This window comes from Dermacentor andersoni, chromosome 8 (genome assembly GCF_023375885.2).
Source record: "Dermacentor andersoni chromosome 8, qqDerAnde1_hic_scaffold, whole genome shotgun sequence".
Taxonomy (NCBI): domain Eukaryota; kingdom Metazoa; phylum Arthropoda; class Arachnida; order Ixodida; family Ixodidae; genus Dermacentor; species Dermacentor andersoni.
This window is the reverse complement of record NC_092821.1, coordinates 56,762,551-56,783,501: the sequence shown is the minus strand read 5'-3', so window position 1 is coordinate 56,783,501 and position 20,951 is coordinate 56,762,551. Positions and strand designations below refer to the sequence as shown.

General features: G+C 45.8%; 1 protein-coding gene across 6 annotated transcripts in view; it reads left to right on the top strand.

Moving 5' to 3' along the window:
• Positions 1–20,951, top strand: part of LOC126526347 (uncharacterized) — a 185,398-nt gene that overhangs the window by 136,284 nt on the left and 28,163 nt on the right. For 5 of the 6 annotated variants that reach the window (XM_072289689.1, XM_072289686.1, XM_072289688.1 and 2 more), the window contains one exon: positions 1,534–1,741. The exons of the other annotated variant lie outside the window; for it this stretch is intronic. In XM_072289689.1, the coding sequence (XP_072145790.1) occupies positions 1,534–1,718 (185 nt within the window). In that variant the 3' untranslated portion in view covers positions 1,719–1,741. Of the gene's footprint in view, positions 1–1,533; positions 1,742–20,951 lie in introns of those variants that run through there. 6 annotated transcript variants of the gene reach the window in all.

The following is a 20,951-nucleotide window of genomic DNA, read 5'->3' as shown; positions in this document are numbered from 1 at the left end:
TCATGTGGCACCGTAGCATCGCAACTCCAGATTCCGAAGACATACGACAGGCAAGAAGATACTCGGTGTATTACTGTAACAAAGGAAACCCACACGGGCTCCTCAAAAACAAAAGCTTGGCAGCTGAAGAAATGTTCGTCCTGGTCCGGGACTCGAACTTACCTTGCCGGGAGCCGTAGAACTATTACGTCAAACACTTGCCGTTGCTTCTGAGTTGCTGATAAATTGGACATCGCCTGCCATCTGCTGGCCGCCTGGTTAGCTCAGATGGTAGAGCGGCTGCCCCGGAGAGGCGGTGGTCCCGGGTTCGAGTCCCTGGACGAGGACGAATTTTTCAACTGCGAAGCTTTTCTTTTGAGGAACCGGTGTGGGTTTCCTTTGTAGCACTTAACTACGTTTGTGTAGATGTCTAATTTTCCATTTATTAATTACTTCTATCCACCTTGCGGGTTTCTGCAGAACTATTACGTCAAACAGAGTTGTGAGTGCATAAGACAGCGACACTAATATAGTGGCTATTAGATTACCAAGATATTTGAAAGCAAAAGTGAACATTCAGGATACTCTGATAGCCCTTGCTGAGGAGCGAAAGAAGATTCTGGAGATAATGATAGGCCGCAAAATTAGTGACGTAATGAATACGCTACAGCAATATTACGATGAAGCGAAAAAATTGTATGGAAGACATGGGTATTGAATATACCTAATATTGTGCTTTATAATATTATGAACTGCTGCAGAGGGACAGTTCCTTTTTAGTTGTGGAGCAAATGAGCACCCGTGTTTTAGAGGAAAACATTAAGTGTCAAGGAGAAGAAAACTAAGTCGAGCTTGGTGGTGATGTTTGTAATCTTCGAGTGTTAGAGTTACTTGTATGATGACAGCCAGAGGTGTATGGAGATCTCTAGGACCCCTTCTTCGAGTGATAACAATACCTTAGGCTGATGATCATTTCAACCAGCGCATCCTGTGAATAAATGCCGGGAATCGTACAAAAATTAAAATATTACAAAAAACAAGGTATGCGCTCGCTCTACCCCCACAAATCGGCAGCTTGATGAACCAGCGCTGCCAGAGGCGAACGCGACGACGTGGCCATTACGAACTCAGGGGCGTGCGCTGCCCCTGTGCCAAACGTTGCGCTTGAAAGCATTGCTATAACAAAATTTCAAGGTCAGGTTGAATCGCAAGTGCTAAATTAAAAAGAATATGACAGCAATCAAAGTAATAAAGCTCATCATAGTATATACTGTTTGCGTGCATTAGCTGCGCCTGAAATCGGATACATTGCTTACCCCAATTCTCTACTACCTAAACAGCAATGCTGCTTTGCACCGCGTCAACCTGCATGCACTCCCTTCATCTAAATGTCGCAGTTCGGATGACATTGCTGGTGTCCTATGATTGTTATAAATTTGTTAATCTTTAGATTGCGTCTAACTAATAATGAAGGAGCATTATAGACATACAAGACGGTTTCACGAAAAGCGTGTTTACCCCTATTCATGCCTTCATGTATTACTCTTCTTTCAGCAAACACAGCGTGTTTAGTATGGAGATTACTTAAAGCGAATGAAGAAGATAGAGCTCGGTGCAGGGCCACCTTCGCAAAAGTTTGTGGCCAGTACGGAAGATATAAATTCGTATTCACCAAAGACGTATGCCTGATGAAACAATCTATAAATCAAACGTTGCCGGCCACAAAGCAAATGAATTGAATAAAACTTTTTTTCCACCAGTGCATTTCATAGTCATCCTCTTTATTGTGTACTAGGCGAGGCGTACAAGTAGCAATATTATATTTACGGAAGCAGCACAGCTGATACTAACTCGTGGCGCTACGCGTCCTTATGCTTTCACGTCCACATCAGTAGGCCTGTCTTGTAACAGCACTGCTTCTTTGGAGCCTCTGTCTCCGTCTACTGTGATTTTGCGATGGCGGACGTCAAAAAGTATCGTGCATGTATGTAGTTAGGTTTTATCAATGTAAATAGTTTAGCATCAATAACATTTCCAATTTGTTTTTATGTCAAAATCCCTAATCGCGTAAATTTGTACTGCAAGCTAAGAACATCAGCCATAATCTTTGTGTTGGAATGGCCAAGCAGTTACGTGATGAAGTCCGTAGGAAACGCCCCAGTATGGGAAACTCGAGCAAGTAGTTTGGGTACCACGGCCGTGCTTCCGACGTCACAGCACTGAGTGTCCTGCACTTCCTGATAAAATTTGTATGACAACGCGCAGTACTTGATCCTCTCTACTTCCCGTAAATTGCGCATTTCTACTTCGTATCTCTCAAGATGCAACGGCATATTAAAAGAATTCGTTTGTAAATGGGAAGCATATTAAAATGACGCGAGAGAAGCAACAAGAGGAATCAGAATGCAGGAGTGGCTAATTATTGTAAGTAAGCGACGGAGTGGAGAAACAAATATATTGCGTTCAGTAGAGCATACTTTAGAAATTGCTGCTCGTTTAGATTGTGCGAATAAGTATGCTAATTATAAAACAAAATCCGGGGGCACCTAAGCTCTTCGTAAGAGTTGTGAATGTGAAAGCATTAATATTGCCGCGAGACAGAAAAAGTCTGTCGCATTAGGCCAGCATCGATGAAGAACACGTAGAGGTGGCTCCTCGTCATATTTTTGTTCATTTCCTCCAGTTAGCTTTACCAATTTTAGTATTTCATAAAGATTGCCTAATTTCATCCAAATCTTGGCCAGTTCCCCACAGTGAGTGTGCGCCATCGCATAAGGAATACCATACCATTCCATACCATACCGTACCATACCATACCATACCATACCATACCATATTGGCTGCTGTGACTCCTGTGCTGCTCACCTTATTCGTAAATGTTTGTAAATATACCTGTATTGTGCAACAGGTCTGGTGAGCTGCCTGTTCGTCGGCATCATCCCACCATGGAATTCCGAAGCGGCCGCCGCGTTGTTCCCTCGGTGATGGCCACTGAAGTGCCCACCGCGCCGGAACATAACGCGCCGCAGCCGTTTCCACCGTCTGTCATCTTATAACTTCCAAAAGATCCAGGCACCTTCTGGGGCACAGATGACGTGGACGTCGCAGATTGGATTTCATGGTACGAGCGTGTAAGCAAACAGAAGAGGTGCGACGGTGCCCTTATGCTGGCAAATGTGGTATTTTATTTTAAGGGAATCGCACGCGTCTGATACGAGACGCATGAGCACGATCTCACCGGCTGGGACCTATGCAAAGAAAAACTGAACGACTTGTTCGGCAAGCCCTTGTGTCGTCAGCTAGCCTCTAAAAAAGAACTTGGCTCTCGCACGCAGTCATTTACTGATACAGACAGTTCGTATATTCAGGATATTCTAGCGCTTTGCCGCAAAGTTGACGGTAACAAGTCCGAAGCGAAAAAGATGGGGCATATACTTAAAGGCATCGCCGACGATGCATTCAACCTCTTGGTATTCAGGAACTGTGCTACCATGGATGCCATCGTGAAAGAGTGTCTGTGATTCGAACAAGCAAAATCCCGCCGTATTGCCCAGGATCCCCAATACCACCGCATCGCTATCAAACGAAGAACTGCTACACACTTTACAATCGCCTGCTTTGGATATTTGACACGCATCGTTTGTCATGAAATACAAGCAATGTCACCAGCCCCTTTCGTGCCTGATGTCTCGATTGCTAACCAGCCTATCGTTTCTTTGATTCAGGCCCTGGTTTGGCAGGAGGTCGCTAATTTGGAGCTCTCCTCTGTCTGCACCGTGCACGTTCCACCAATTATGCCAGTCACACTCTCAGTTCCACGAGTCGCACCGAGAGGCCAGCCCTTTTATTCGTAATACCGCAATCCCGCCGAGTGGAGAACGCCAGATTATCCCCCAATATGTTTCGTCTGCTCTCGAGTTGGGCATATTGCGCTGCACTGCTGGCGCCATCGGACGCCGCCGACTGGCTGGAGCACCCGGAACCCTCGTCCTGAAGGCTACTCCCCTAAAACTTCGTCGTGCTCTCTACCAACTGACACGCTCCGATGTCGATACTCGCACAAATATGTATAGCAGGTTGCCATCACCGCCCGACCGCCAATCTCATTCGCCGCAAGGCCGCCATTTCCCGTCGCCTGTCCACCCTGGACGCTACGCACCAAAAAACTAACGAGTGCAGCGCCTGGAAGGGACGCTCCTTTCTTGACCCGGCTTCGAATTCCTCGTCTTACTGTCCCTACCCTCTCTAATTTGCTTGAAGTCCAAGTCGACGGTGTTACTGTTACGGCCCTTATTGACACTGGTGCACAAATCTCGGTGATGAGCGCTAGTCTTCGTGAGAAGCTGAAGAAAGTACTGACACATGCTGTGCAACGTGCAGTAAGATGCGCCGATGGAAGCACATCTACCGTTGTTGGAACATGTATTGCCCGCCTCTCTGTATCTGGTCATCGGACTTGTGCTCTGTTTCTTGTGCTTGAATAGTGCCCATACGACGAGATCTTCGGCATATAGTTTTTATCTACACATTCAGCCCTTGTCGACTGTGGCGCCGATATCCTTCAACTTGAACTCCCTCCTGTCCCCGAGACTATTGTCGCTCGGCCTACGCAACCGTGTACTGTCGAGTTTGTGCTACTGCTGCCGCAATCCACTACTTATGTTCTTTTGAGGCCCTCTCCTTCTGTCGCTGACGGGGATTATGTTGCATCCCTTCTTATTGACGTTGTCTCGGCACACAGTGGAACCCTACCACACACGGTTGTCAAAATTTTAAACAATGAAGCTTATCTCCCTGTGCTCAACTTCGTCTTATACGCTCATGTTCTACCTTCCCGAATCCCGCTTGCAACGTTGTCATCCCTAAACGACTGTCAGATTTCCACACTAACATCTGAAGCCCCTTCACGTCCTATGAGCGCAGCAGGATCCATCAGCTTGCCCACCAGTGAATTCGACAAAATGATCGCTACTGACCTTTCACCTGTACACGTTGCTGAACTTTGCCGTGTTTTAGCGTCGTATCGGCATGTTAGCGTCGTATCGGCAATCGCCCGCTTGGTAAGACAACAGTTTTCATGCATCGAATCGACACCGGCGACGCAAACCCTATTCGTCGTCGACCGTATCGCGTTTCTGCTGCTGAACGGGAAATTATACAAAAAGTCAACAAGATTACAGAAAAAGACATCGCACAACGCTCGCGTAGCGCATGGGCATCTCCAGTTGAGCTCGTCAAGAACACAGACGGCATCTGGCGTTTCTATGTCGATTACAGACACCTAAACAATATCACTAAGAAGGGCGTATATCCGTTGCCTCGTATAGATGACGCCGTCGACTGCCTCCAGGAAGCGAGTTATTTTTCGTGCATCGATCTGCGGTATGGCTATTGGCAAGTTGCCGTAGATCCATGGACCACGAGAAGACCGCATTTGTAACACCTGACGGGCTATACCAATTTAAGGTTATGCCCTTCAGTATATGCAATGCGCCAGGCACATTTGAGCGCTTGATGTTTCGCTCCTTCGAGGCCTCAAACGGTCAACCTGTTTATACTACCTGGATGACGTTATAGTTTATTCAACGACATTTTCCAGCCATATTCTGCGCCTGTCGGCCATTCTACAAGTTTTCCGCAGCGCCTGTCTTCAGCTCAACACAACCAAGTGTCACTTTGGTCCCCGCGAAATAACAGTGCTCGGACATTTTGTTAATGGCGTAGGAATCCGAACTCACCCTGAAAAAATTGGCGCCGTAAAGAATTTCCCCGTACTTTCCTCTACCAAAGACGTTCGCTCCTTCATTGGCTTATGTTCTTACTTCCGTCGCTTTGTCAAAAACTTCGTTGACATCGCCCGCCCACTCACTGAACTTCTCAAGAAAGATACGTTTTTCTCATGAGGCAGTCGCGAACTCCATGGATTTTCTGAGCTTATACGCCTTCTCACGACTTCTCCTCTGATGGCGCACTTCGACCCTTGTGCTCCTACGGTAGTTCCGGCGGACGCCAGTGGATACGGAATCGGAGCCGTCCTTGCCCAGCACCAGCATGGTCGTGACTGCGTCATAGCGTGCGCTAGCCATCTGCTATCTGCCCCAGAGCGCAATTATTCAATTACCAAGCGTGGACGCCTTGCCCATGTTTAGGCCATCTCCAAATTTCGGCAGTACCTCTTTGGACGTCCATTCACGGTAGTGACTGACCACCATGGGCTCTGCTGGCTTTCCTCGCTGAAAGATACTACAGGCCGTCTTGGACGCTGGGCTTTGCGGTTGCAAGAGTACTCCTGTTTCATCGTGCACAAGTCTGGCCAATTACATCAGGACGCGGACTGCCTGTCCCGATATCCCGTTGACCTGCCCGACAACACCAACCCTGACACCGCTGCTTGTGTTCTTTCTATCTCGGACTTTCTTCATGCGGCGATGAAAAACGGCGTGATTCGGCGTCACGTTCTATCGTCGACTGTCTCAGCTCCGGGGCTTCTGACGAGTCGCTCCGGATGTTTACCTTACATAGGGGAATTTCACACCGCCACAATGTATACCGCGAAGGCCGTGAGCACTTGCTGGTGGTACCCTCCCACATGCGCTCCACTGTCCTCCAGCAGCTTCACGACGAACCTACAGCAGGTCACGTTAGTGTAACGCGCACTTATGATCGTGTGTGGCGTCGTTTCATTTGGCCTATAGTAGTTGTCAAGCGACAATTACTATAGGGTGCACGCTCATAGCCGACTCATATGATGGGACACGAACATCTATCGATGCCTATATTGTGCTGTGTCCTAAACGAATATTCTTCTAGTGCGAGGCTTCACCATAACACTGCTGTTCATGTGTTTCACTCTTACGAGATATTGTAAGATCTTTTCGAACTGTCATTGCCTGATGTCCCACTTCATACTTTTTCAGCCTGCTGATATGAAAAAACTCATTTCTTGATCCCAAGTATAGCCAATAATTGTAATCGTTTTCTTTCCTGTGACAAGAAGCGGCCCTTTCTAGTGCATTAGTAATTTGTTATCAATTGTGGGAAGCCAAATCGGGGCACAGTTGCCAACTTCGAGTTTTTGTTAATTCCGGCGGTGGTCTAATAGTTCTTTTGCCACTTATGTGTTCGGATCAACCTTTGTTATGCCAGCTTAATGTCTGTTTAAGGCGTTTTTTTATGTCGAAGACATATCCTTACGGCATCTTAGTTTCTTAACTTTCTTTCCCCTAAGTTCATAGTTCCTTCAGTATGCTCAGAGGACCTCCGATATGCCGGCCTTAAATCAGCACGAAGCGTGAAAACGCGGGGCTCCCTCGCGGGGCTTCAGGATATGGGAACAAAAAATACAAGTAAGCGATCCCGAGTTTCTCGTTGTTCTTGTACGAGTTTGAAGAATATCAGTTTCAACGTTCCATTGAACCTCTCGACCATCCCGTTACGCTTGGGATGACACGGTGTGCAACTAAGCTGCTTGATTTCCGATAACTCTTTGACTTCCTTCATGAGAACTGATGTAAAAGACGAAGCTTGATCGCACAGAATATCGCGTGGGAAGTTCGCAGGGGAAAATATATCGACAAGTCTTTCCGCAACTGTAGCTAAGTGGATTGCTGTCAAGGTACAGCCTCTGGGTAGCTAGTCGCAAAATCCGCTATAATGAGAACGTATTGATGACCTTTTGTGGAAGTGCGACTTAACCGTCCGATCATGTCCACGGCAACATGTTCTAAAGGGGTGTAAATCCACAGCATCAGTCCTGTAGGCACCTTGCCCACCTTGCCTTTTCTCAAAGTCCGTTCACAGGCATCACAAGATCTGACGTATCTGCGTACTTCTTGTATGCAATACCAAGAGAATGCCTCAAGAACGTGATTCATCGTCCTTTTGATGCCCGAGTGTCCAGGCATTATACTCTCATGAGTAGAGCAGTTTGCCAGAGGATAGAGGGTAGTGACGATAAGAATGCCTATTTGGATGGCAAAAGCAAAGGTTGTTTATCCTTTGCTAACAGACTCCTTGCCCGCTTTGCCTCTACATGTGTGCACTACCCACCTGTCCCTTTCTCTGCCAGGAAATGTTAGCGGGACATGCGTTAAGGGAATTTCATCATCATCATCATCATGTTATTTTATGTCCACTGCAAGCGCGGGCCTCTCTTTGCGATTTCGAATTATCCTTGTCCTGCGCCAACCAATTCCAAGTAGCGCCCTTGAATTTCCTAATTTCATCGCACTAAGTCTTCTGCCGTCCCCGACTGCGCTGCCCTTCTCTTGGCACCCATTCAGTAACCTTAATGGTACAACGGCTATCTAACCTGCGCAATACAGGACCTGGCCAGCGCCATTTCTTTCTCCTAATGTCAATTAGAATATCTTCTATACCTGTTTGCTCTCTGATCCAAACCCCTTCCTTTTTGTCTCTTAAAGTTATGCTTAGCCTTCTTCGTTCCATCGTTCTTTGCACCGTCCTTTACTTGTTCTCAAGCTTCCTTGTCAGTCTTCAAGTCTCTGCCCCATATGTCCGTATCGGTAAAATGCACTGATTCTTCACCTTCCTTTTCAACGATACTGGTAAGCTTCCAATCAGGAGCTGACAATGTCTGCCGTACGCTATCCAACCCATTTTTATTCTTTTATGAATTTCCTTCTGATGATCCGTGCTCCCTGTGTTTAATTGACCTAGGAAAGCGTACTCCTTCACAGACTTCAGAGACGGCACTAAAGGAATTTAGGTGACAGCAATCTTCGCAACCAGAACATAATTTTACTGGTTACCTTTGTCCAAAGAGTGAACCTCCCTCTTATTAGATTCACCTCGAGGCAAACATTTTCAAATGCCTTCTTGGGTATTGGCCTCACGCGACCAAGGTACATTTGCCACTACACTCTGTCCATTGACTTCGCCTGGCGAAACCGGCATGTGACGTGTTTCAGATAGCGGTTGCATCTTCACTATACCGCTGATGTCCTCGTCTTGTTCTAAGGTGTCTCAATAATCAGTAGTTTGCTGCGGAATGGTCGCGACCTGTAGTAAGAACAGTAAAGAGGTAGCTGGCCTTGATGCGCTGTTGTTTTTGAAGTACAACTCTTAGGCTCATGTCCGGTTTTATGACAGTGTGGGAAGTATAGCTGCTTTAACTCATCGCAGCAGTCAGCCGCCTTGTGTCCCATACAACCACAAACAAAAAATTACATCTCTATTTTTGGACACGTAATAACTCCTTCCTCTTTCATTCTTGTGTTTTCATTGTTATCTCGAACTACTAGTAAATTTCATAGTCCTTGTCTCCATGAAAATATTAGTTACTTCTGCCACGATTTCAAGAGTCTTGCGGTTCTTCAGTAAGAAGAGCGCAGCTGACTGTGACAGGTGATGAGGAATTGATTGGTCTCACTTGAGTCACAGACCTAAGAAATGTCCATCCCTAGCTGTCTAGGAAATTTCTATGCACTGGTAGAAAAAGGTGAAGAGCTTTGTGGCATACTCCCTTCTACTTTGGTCATCTCGAGGCTTACTCCATCCGGAATTTCTGCCTATAATCTTTAGCCGTGAAACGAAAACGCTGGAGCAATGCCGACTTAAACTTGTCCAATTCCAGGGGATCACAAGGCGAAAATTGCCCAAATAGTTCTAGAGCTTCGCCAATTAAACATAAACTAAGATCCGTTGTTCACTTTTCCCGATGCCAGTCTTTACCATTCGCTACCCTGTAACACCTCTTCAGACAGGCGTGAAGGCCGTGTCAGTCCTCGTTGCGAACCAGTGCAGAATTGTGAGGATTCACCACTGTAGACACACGCACTTCCTTGAGCCCAGAGTCAACCACCCTAGGCTCTGCGACACCAGTCTCGGCTACGTAGGTGCAGTTCTTCAATTTCCAAGCGTTGCTGACTTGTCTCTCCGCTATGGTCCTCCGTATCCGCGATTTTGCAACTGTATGTTGTGGCCCTGAAGTTCTACTTCGTCCTTCTTCACCCCTCTCTCTCACCGCAGCTTCTTCCTCACGAGCTCACGGCTCTCGTTCATTGAACCATGCTTGCATTCACGCTCCTTCCAGCCCCATGCGTCATACCACAGCCATCAACTATCGCATGTTCATTTTTTCCTCTTTTCCTTATTTCTCGAAATTGATTGCGTCAACTGCCCATGTTCTGTCGTGGACGCCAATTTGTCATGGCAGGACTAAGGAAAGTGATTTGAAAGAGTATATGTATCGATGTTTCTCTACTCAAATGAACGATGAGAATGTTTGATTTCATTAAATAAAGAAGCGTGCATATTTCTGTATAAAAGCGGAAAGAACGTACACATAAACAGAGTGAAAATAAACACACCACACCATTTATACTGAATACAGTTTTTATTAGATCAAGATATCACATAATAAAGTCAAACTGTCTCTACAATGCATACCATATAACTTTTAGGGTAGTCTGAATGTGCAAGCAGAATGGAATGAGAGTGGGGTGTGGCTCATAACAGTTCGGGCACGTCGTCGCCCAGGCAATGAACTCCGAGCCGTCGTCAACGGAAGGTACTGTTCGCTTTTCAAGCTGACTCCAGGCAGTGAGTATATGGGACCTTGTACTGGTTTTAGGAGGTTCGACAGGCCAGGTTCTGTCGGTTGCAGTCTGGAAGGTGGCGCAGATGGCCCGACGGCTCACTCCCACTTCCACACTTCCAGTGAACGCTTAATTCTCCCCTTCTCTCTTGCGTCCCAGCACCACCACGTTGTTTCAGGGTCTCCCCCTCCCCTTTTCTTCTTCGTTCTTTTTCTTTTACGTCAGCCGTCATGTACTGATCTTAATGACTGCTTTCTTTTTGTACTTTGTTTCGACGGCGCGTAAGATTTCGCGCGCGTGGCTTTGTCGTTGTGTTCTAGGGCTCGTCCATTCGATCTCGTAGCTAAGCTGTATGCCGGGCATGACTCTCTTTATGTACGCCATCGGTCTCTCGCACTATCACCCCTGATCACTTAACATACAGCAGTTCTTCATCATCCCATGACCACCCTAGGGGTGGAACTGAAAACCGCAATGAAAAACTAAACAGAAAAGAAATGCTATCATACCTTGAATAGGCCGAAGTTACAAAGTTGGTCATGAACTTCAATGGGCATCGCGACACGTGCTGCGTAAGAAGGCAAATCCTTTGTTTGAAATTGTCACGGAGTGCTGACCGACACATGCGCCACGCATGTTTCCGATGGGGGTCGCCTGCATGATTTCCCTGTATATCTTTTGTTTGGTAGTCAAAAGAATTCACGTGTTTGTCAATGAGGAGTTACAGTTTCAAGAAATACAATGATTAACTTAATCAGTGCGGGATGAGCTGCAGAGGGCCAACCCATGCTTTTTAAGTCTAGTGTTGCAGAATGGGCTGAAGTATGTCGGCTAGATATGGTGTTATAAAAGCTTTCACAGGACGCAACAAGATCTATTTATTTATTTATTTATTTGCTTATGTATTTATTTATTTATTTATTAGTTACCTGCATCGCCTCTGCATGCTTTTGTTTTTCAGCAACAAATACCAAACGGTGCTTTTGCACACAGTGCAGTCATCACTTCAGCTTTATCGCGTTGGAGCTCACTGTAGTGAAGCCGGCAAATGGAAGTTTCATGAATGGCAGCAGCCCCCGACGTGTGGCGTTTTAGACGCATTGTATTCAGCAAGGCACAATTAAAAGAACAATTCCGGTCATAGAACGAAAGCAAGTCGCATGCATGCTTACCAAGAGAAAGTGCAGCTTCCGAAGCGGTGGCGCAGTCACAGAGCGCTACAGCCATGAGAATTACCAGATAAGTGAAGTATTTTTGCTAGTCTTTTGCAGAATTACTTGGCCGAGAAAGTCACTCCCTCGCACACTTATGTCCTGGGTAACATTTTGGGATTATCGTTCGGCACACACTCTCGGCTCACTTCGTTCTTCGTTATGTAGAGCCGTATAAATATTTAGGATTCTGAATGACTAACAAACCCTCAATCATGATTACAGAAATATACCAGTGGAACTTCAGAGAACTCCCCCACGACGTCAATGTGGTTAAAGAAATCCTACACAGGCTTAATATAAAGGTGCTGTTTGTTCATGACACACACCTTATATCTGCACAGAACTTCCTTGGGAAATACGCGATTTTCCGCAGACACTGAGATTGTCAGGCGGTGTAAAAAATAGTTGACGACAAATCTGTTGGTTCGCAACATGTGACGCTTTACATGGCCCTTGAGGCAGTGTCAGCTCGTGCAACTCTATTGATAAATTGATCACTGTATGAACCGCACATATACCCGAATGAATCATTTCGGTAAAACAGATTTCTATAACCTCATTGATCAGCTTCCGTAACCTCTACATACTTCTGGGTGATTTTACCACTCGGAACACCTTCTGGAGAGATTCGCGACCTGACCCCAGAGGTCTACTCAAACAAAACTTTCTTGTGAACTGTGGTGCGTGCCTTTTCAATAAGGAACCAACGTTCCACAATCTTCATCATATTTCATATCCACTAATAGACCTGCCGATTGGCTGTGGCTCTCATTACCCTGACTTAAACTAGAATGTCATCAAAAGTCCATTTGTAAGTGACCACTTTGCAGCAACACTGAGCATGGTAACACAACATGAATCTCCTGCACATGTCCTGCACTGGAAACTAGCCTCAGCCGATTGGAAATGTTTTAACGAATCTACCTTAAGACGAGATCTTACAAGTATTACTAGTGTAGATCATGCTGTATCACATTTAACCGCTGTTGTTACTGTGTAGCTGAAAAGTTCATCCCTGTAACGAAAGGTCGTTCAAGTGGAAGACAAGTCCCCTGGTGTAATGATGACTGCAGACAAGCTTGAAAGTAGAAGAACAAAGCATGGGATATTCTGTGCCGATACCCAACTGCAGAAAACATCGTTCAAATTAAACACTCTAAGCCAGGGGGAAGGCGCACGCGAACGCAGGCCAGGAGAGTAAGCTAGGAGATGTTTCTTTCGTGAGTCAATTCGTGTACCTCGGAAATGAAACTATGGAATGCGCTCAGAAAGCTCAAGGGGAGCAACTGCATCCGTCAGGCTTGGTAAATAATCAAGGAAATAGGTCGAATGACCAGGCAAACACTCTTAGTAAACATTTGGAATACCGACCTAGCTCCGCGTACTATTCACAGACGTTCCTTAAATAAAAATAGGTCGAAAAACGCAAGGCGCTGGACCGTAAATGCCGAGCAAACGATCTATACAACCGTATCCATTCAATAGTGTCGAGCTTTGAACAGCATTCAGCGACTGCGAAAGCTCTGCACGAGGAGCACACACGATCATGTGTGATATGATCAAGAACATGCACACGCACACACAAATTGCATTACTCGCACTTAACATTTGGCAAGCGGATGCCTTCAAGCAACATATGAAGAAGATATCCTTGTCCCAGCTTTTAAACAAGGTATATACCCATCCTTGGTAACAAACTACAGTTCGATAGTGATTACAAGCTGGCGATCTAATATTTTCAAAACAATATATATGGTCGTCTTTCTCATTTCCTAGAAGTAAACAGCATGTTTGATGCCTACCTAATGTGGTTTTTGAGAACGCTGATTCCCAATCGGCCATCTTGTGTGCATTGAGGCAAGTATCTGCGATGCATTTTCCCGTAAATCTTACTTCTCAGTTTTCCTAGACGTGTAAAAGGCCTGTGACGCCACATGGCGCTGTGGTATTATCAGAGACCTATCGGGAATGAGCAGCCGTGGCAACATGTTTAGCGTAATTCTAAGATATCTGTCACACCGTACTTTCCTAGTTAGAATTGGTAATGCTCTGTCTCAGTCGCTTACACAATAAACTGGCATACCACAGGATGGCGTGCTTAGCTGTACTTTTTATTGCTCAAAATAAATTTCTTATGTTGGTGTATTCCACAAAGTATTTTTTATTCAGCATACTCGTATGTCGATGATGTGCAGGTTGGATTTAAATGATGTAACATCAGAATCTGCGAGCAACGCGTTCAGTTTAGGCTGGATAATGTCTCAACATAAGCAAATCAGAATGGTTTTAAGCGCCACACCCGGAAAAGATCATGCGCCCTCCTTACAGGGGCGTTGTCTCAGAGAAGAGTATCCAGCTCCATGGTCAACGCCTTACCTTTGCACATACAGCACACATTTGTAGATGTAATAGTTGACTTTAAACTTACATACATTCCCCATATAAAGTATCTGAAAGCCAAATTCCTGAATATAATCAACATTGGTAAAGTTCTTGCCCCCGTGACATGGGACAGTGACAGGGCTTGCTAAATGAACCTGCATAGGAACCTCGTTGGATCACGTCCGTGTGCTGGTTCCGCTGACGTCGCTCCGGAATCAGCACACGGCTGCCGGCTGCATTGAAGATTTTAGATATCCTTCACCATTCAGGTATTCCCCTGGCCACAGGCGCCTGCAGAACAAGTCCTATACCGAGTCTACGTTGCATCCAATGAATGGTCACTCAACCTGCAAAGAAAAATGTTGGAGGACGCTTAAGCTTCTCCTTTAAGAGGAAGCTTTAGCTCGGGCCCAACAACGACGCGGCCTATTGAAATACATGTAAAAGCGCAAAAACATTTTTCTGAGATAACCCCTGGACCGATTCTAATGAAATTTGTTGTATTTGAAAGAGAAAGTTAAATTCTAGTGACAGTTGGAAACGGAATTTCGATTTAGGGCTTGAGTTTTGTTAAGAAGATTATCCAAAAATTCAGAAGTTTGAAAAGATAGAAGCACGAAGTTTACAAACTAATAGCTCTGCATCAAGAACAGATATCGCGCTTCTGTAAACGGCATCCATTAGATCATTCAAAGCGGACAAATTTGATGTCATTTTACATCTCACGTGAATTTGTTACGTTGTTTTGTTTACAAGGGTTCTGCAAAAGTTGTAATTACATATTGATAAATTTTTTGAGATCCATATAAAAAAGTCAAATTTGTCCGCTTTAGATGTGCTATAACACACAATTAACAGAATTCCGATATCATTTTTTCTTGCTGAGTTACGGAGTTATAAACTTGATAGTTTCGTTTCCTGAAAATTTGCGATTTTTGCCAATATTTATTAAAAATTGATGACCTAGCTCGAAAATTGGAACCCAAGAGTCACTAGATATTAAGTTTTCCTTTTAAATTCAACAAACCTCGTCAAATTTGGTGCAGTGGTTGCCGAGAAAAACGAATTATCCTTTTACGTGTATTTAGATACGAGCACCCGGGCTAAAGCTTCCTCTTAAGAGCTGGAACGTGATAGCCTTCATCAATACATATATCTAGCGTACTTTATTAGGTTAAAGACAATAACCCACTCACTAGGTCCCGCTAGTGTCCGCGGCGTCTGAGGCACCTCAAAGGGCACCTGAAAATATGTTTTTTTCTGAGTTTTCGGGTAATAGAAGTATGTTCTCTCTTATATTCGAATTACAATCCGACGCTATCATATATCTAGCTTGTCTGTAAGTTATACTTCACGAATTTTCTGAGGCATTTCAATTTGAGATATTGACTTAGTTGTGCAACACCCATGCGCCACTCGAAGCACCTGCGTGGTTCGGAATACGCGATTCGGGATCATTTTTTTATCTAACGAACAACGCTGCCGACGCCGACACCGGCTTTTCCGCTACACGGACCCCTTAACGTTATCGCGTTCACATATGCAACTCTCACATATTTCCTCAAAGTGCACTCTCATCCGGATCACCCGTGTCATAAAAGCGTTCACAATGTGACGTCCACCACAATATTTCAAAACGAACCTTCAATGGTTAAGCCGTTCTCATTACGCGTGAGCAAGCTGAGGCAAGATATGAATGTCCCATTACATTTTCATTAACTCAAGACTCCAACAAGGTTGGGTTTTCCCACCATGCCTGTGGCAACTGATAAAATGGAACGTGTCATTTTTCAACGTTACAAATTCTGCTCCAGAAGTGCACCTCCATATTCACTTTCTGGAACTGCAGTCGAAGCACTCAATTTGAGGATTTTATACCGAAAGGTCAAAGCCACCTAATAGCATATCGTATGCGGTAGTCAGGCCCCCCTCCTCAGACTGCAATGTTCTGCAGCAAGCTACGAGCTTCTTTACGGCAGAGACCTAATCATTACTCTCGGCTGTAGAACATAGCAATAGATTAAAATTGTTAAAGCTGCCATACTTACAAGATCTCTAAGTGCAGTAAGAGATTTAGTGTCTGTACGGAAACATAAGAATCCAGTTATCAACGAAATCTACATTTCTCTGTGTACTATGTGTGCAGCTCACGAACATATAGTAATATCTTGGGTGTTAGGGCCCAGAGGCCTAGTAGATAATATGCTTTCAGGCGAACTTGCTTGATCTATAACCATGACAGTTTGTAGCTCTACTATCGCTGTCCCTCCAACTGAATTGAAGCCTTTCTTGCTCAAAAAATTAAGAAATATTTGGCAATCCACCTGGAAGCGTGAAACCTCTAATAAACTTCATCTCATTAGGCCGCATCTACACAATAGGACTGCGGTAGCAGAAGTGCGACAAGCTAATGTTGTTTTATCTCGACTGACAGTAGCGCACGCATACGGCGCTCATTCATACTTGTTGACTGATTGCGAGTCTCTCTTGTGTGGTAGATGTAGCGAGAGGGTGATTGTTGTCCACGTCTTGGCGCATCGTCAGGAAGCAGAGGGTGAACGGAAAATGCACTTTCCTCGAGCAAACCGATCCCACATTCCGCTTCGTCGCGTATTTTTTCTTCAAGCAAAGCCAATTCTTGCCGATAAATCAATTTTGAATTTTTTACTACATGTCGATTTATGGCCCATTATAAGCCCACCAGATTCTTAGCACATCACATCACCAGAGGCTGATGCTGCAATAGTAGCGACCTGTATGGCACATGTTTCCAGTCCCTTTTGGACTCTGGTGAGGAAGCAGTGCTACTTACATCTACGTATTATAGTATATCACCTCTTAGTAGTACCCCGCAGGGTCATCTGCGTCTGCAGGCGTTTGGTGTGTTGCGACACCACGTACCCGAGCGCACGAGTGTTGGACCCTCCCGCGTGTAGCCGTGCGCGGCTTAGCCGTGTCCGGGGAAAAGGGGATCCTGGGGGTTGAGCCAATGCCGGGTGTTTGGACCTTTACGGCCCCTCGGTGGCGGCAACCCACCCCTTTGGCCTCGGCTTCACGTAGACGGCACCCCCGGACTGACCCACCCGGGGGAAATCAGTAGTTGCCTTTTCCTGTCTCTCTCTCCCTCCAGCCTTCGTCTTTCTCTCACTTTCCGTCTTTCCTGTCTTCTCCTGGCTTCCGATTACTTCCACTTTTTCCAGGCAGCAAGGGTTAACCTTGTGTGAATAGCCGACCTAGGTTATCTCATATTTGGTTATAGTGATAACGTACAGCTGGCGTTTGAAGGACTTGTTTTTACAGTCCCTCTAATGTCCCCTTGTAAGGCTTCACGGTAGGTGGCTGGCGTTATTGCCGAAAATTACATTATTCTATGGCTAGTTCCTTCCCTCCCCTCCAAGATCGCCCTCAGAAAGAAGGCAAACCGAAGATGTATTTCAGTTTTTTGGACGACAAAGACCCAACTTCCCAAGATTTCACGTGATTCATTCGGAAAAGTCAGATAAAGAAGTACGCACAATCTCCCCATTTCTAGTTTCGAAGTCTTTAACTGAGGCTCTTGGTACAGGTTACAAGGCATCAAGGATGGCAAGTGGAGATCTCCTTTTGGAGCTCCGTGATGTGAAACAATACGGAAAGTTACCCAATCCAGTGTCTTTTGGGGACTTTCCAGTGACAGTGACTCGGCACCGCACTATGAACGCTACACGCGGTGTTGTCTCAGATGATGACTTGCTTCAGCTGACAGAGGCAGAACTCCTAGAGGGCTTCAATGAGCAAAATGTTGTTGATGTGAAAAGAATAAATATGAGGCGCGATGCTAAAGAAATTGCGTCCAGGCACCTAATTCTCACCTTCAATTCAGGTGTCCTGCCCGAATCAATCGAGGCCGGGTGCATCAAGCTCCGTGTTAGGCCGTACGTGCCAAATCCGCTCCGATGTTTCAAATGCCAGCGCTTCGGCCACAGTTCGCAGAGCTGCCGGGGCCGCCAAACATGTGCAAAATGTACTGCCCACGAACACACCACTGAAGCTTGTGCAAACGCTCTCCACTGTGTAAATTGTGATGGGGAGCACGCCGGGTATTCGCAGTCGTGCCCATCCTCAGAAAAGAAAATTGTTACAATTAAAGTCAAGGAAAACATAAGTTTCAAAGAGGCATGCAGGCGGGTTTCATACCTGCCCAAGAAAACTTTTGCCGATGTGGCGCGACAGGGGGAGCGCCACAACGGTCTCCGGCGGCTGTCCGACCCACACCCAGTGAGGCGGCAGTGACGCCATCCGCCCCCCCGGCGGCTGCAGCTGACGCTGCTCCGCCAACCGAGCAGAAGGGACCTTCGACCCCGAAGGTGAGCGCAGCCGAGGCTGCTCCAACCCCCCCGGCCCCTTCCAGCGCTGGCAACAGCCGGTGCAGCCAAATCCCTCAGGGAGCCCCATCGACCTCCGGGCTGGTGGGCGCAGGGGTCTGTGCTTCCAAGGCGGGACTCCCTCTGAAAACTTCTCGCTCGCAAGAGCACGTGTCCGGCGCCTCACAAGAGGCAATAGACACAACACCTGTCCTCAAGGCGCACCAAGCGCCTAAGGAGCGGCGAGGCTCCCTCGAACGCTTCAGAAAGAACAAAACCCCTATTACAGGGCCTCGAAAGGGCTCTGTAATCTAAGGCATCCCTTTCGTTTTCGTAAACGCAGCACCAATTTATTTTAAATATGGATACACAAATCATTCAATGGAACATCAGAGGTCTCCTTAGAAACCTTGCTGATTTGCAAGAACTCATCCACAAACACAATCCAAAAGTGCTGTGTTTACAGGAAACACACTTAAAACCAAAACACACGAACTTTCTTCGACAGCGCGTTACTTTTCGCAAAGATCGCGATGATGCTGTTGCATCATCGGGCGGTGTTGCCATTGTAATTCAAGAAAGCATAGCGTGTCAACGTTTACAGCTACGAACGGCCCTCGAAGCAGTGGCGGTTCGAGTTGTCCTGGAAAACAAACTCATCACAATTTGTTCGCTTTACATACCCCCACATTACAAATTAAAGAAACCTGAATTTCAGTCCTTCATAGATGAATTGCCAGAACCTTATGTTGTTCTTGGCAATTTCAATGCACGCAGCAGCTTGTGGGGAGACTCTCGTATCGATGCGCCAGGTCGTCTCGTTGAACAGTTCCTTTTTTCTTCTGGAGCGTGCCTTCTCAATAAGAAGGAACCCACATATTACTCTCTTGCAAACAGAACCTTTTCGTCAATAGATTTATTGTAGTTTCCGCGTCTATACTGCCCGAACTGAAATTGGAAGTTACGAGCAATCCTTACGGGAGCGATCACTTCACCGTACTGCTAAGAACATCTAAAGAAAATGAATTTCCCCCACAAGCTCCTACGTGGAAGATAGATACAGCCGACTGGGAAAAATTTCGAACTCTATCTAGCATCTCATGGGCTGATATGTCTTCTTTAGAAATTGATGCGGCTGTGGAGTATTTTACAGCGTTCATAATAGATGCCGCATCTAAATGCATATCTGAAGGAAGTGGTTTGGCATGCAAACGACGTGTACCGTGGTGGAACGGCGAATGTAGGATCGCCCGTAAGAATCAGAACAAGGCGTGGGGGTTGCTGCGCGCTTCTCCCACTGCTGAGAACCTTGTCAACATTAAAAAAATAAAGTCCCAAGGTAGGCCAACCCGCCGAGAGGCCAGAAGAGAAAGTTGGCACAAGTTTTTATCGAGTATTAACTCGTTTAGAGATGAGGCCAAAGCCTGGAACAGGGTTAATAGGATTAGAGGGCGGCAAACTTATTCACTCCCTCTGGTAAACACACAGGGCGATACACTGCAAGACCAAGCAGACTCACTTGGGGAGTATTTTAGTATTTTGAGAGCGTGTCAAGTGCCAACCATTATTCGCAGTCCTTTCTGAATTACAAGCAAATACAAGAATGTAAGCCACTCATAAGAAAATGTCGACAGAACGAACCATACAACTGTCCTTTTAGTATTGCCGAGTTCAGAGCTGCCTTGAGATCATGCAAAAGCTCCGCACCGGGTTCTGACAGAATCATGTATGAAATGATCAAAAACCTACACAATGACACCCAAGTTACACTACTCACAATTTTCAACACCATTTGGGCTGCAGGATACTTTCCAACTGCGTGGAAAGAAGCAATTGTGGTCCCTGTTTTGAAGCAGGGGAAAGACCCATCCATGGCGGCAAGCTATCGTCCGATAACTTTTACAAGCTGCCTGTGTAAGGTTTTTGAAAAAATGATTACTCTCAGACTCATACATTTCCTTGAACTCAACAATATACTTGATCCCTATCAGTGTAGCTTCAGGAAGGCCGGTGGACAAAAGATCACCTTGTACGCATTGAAGGATATATTCGGGACGCATTTGTACATAAGCAGTTTTTCATGTCAATTTTCCTTGACATGGAGAAGGCATATGACACAACATGGCGCTACGGCATCTTGCGAGACTTGTCGGAAATGGGCATCTGTGGCAATATGCTGAAAATATTTGAAAGCTATTTGTTGAATCGCATCTTCCGAGTGAAAATCGGCACCGTATTGTCGCGACCTTTCACACAAGAAACAGGTGTACCACAGGGAGGCGTGCTGAGCTATACGCTCTTCATCGTGAAGATGAACACGCTTCGTGCTTCGCTACCACCTGCCATTCTTTATTCTGTCTACGTGGACGACATTCAAATTGGATTGAAATCCTGTAACCCCTCAGTATGCGAGAGACAGGTGCAGCAGGGCTTGAACAAGATTTCCAAGTGGGCAGACAAAAACGGATTTAAAA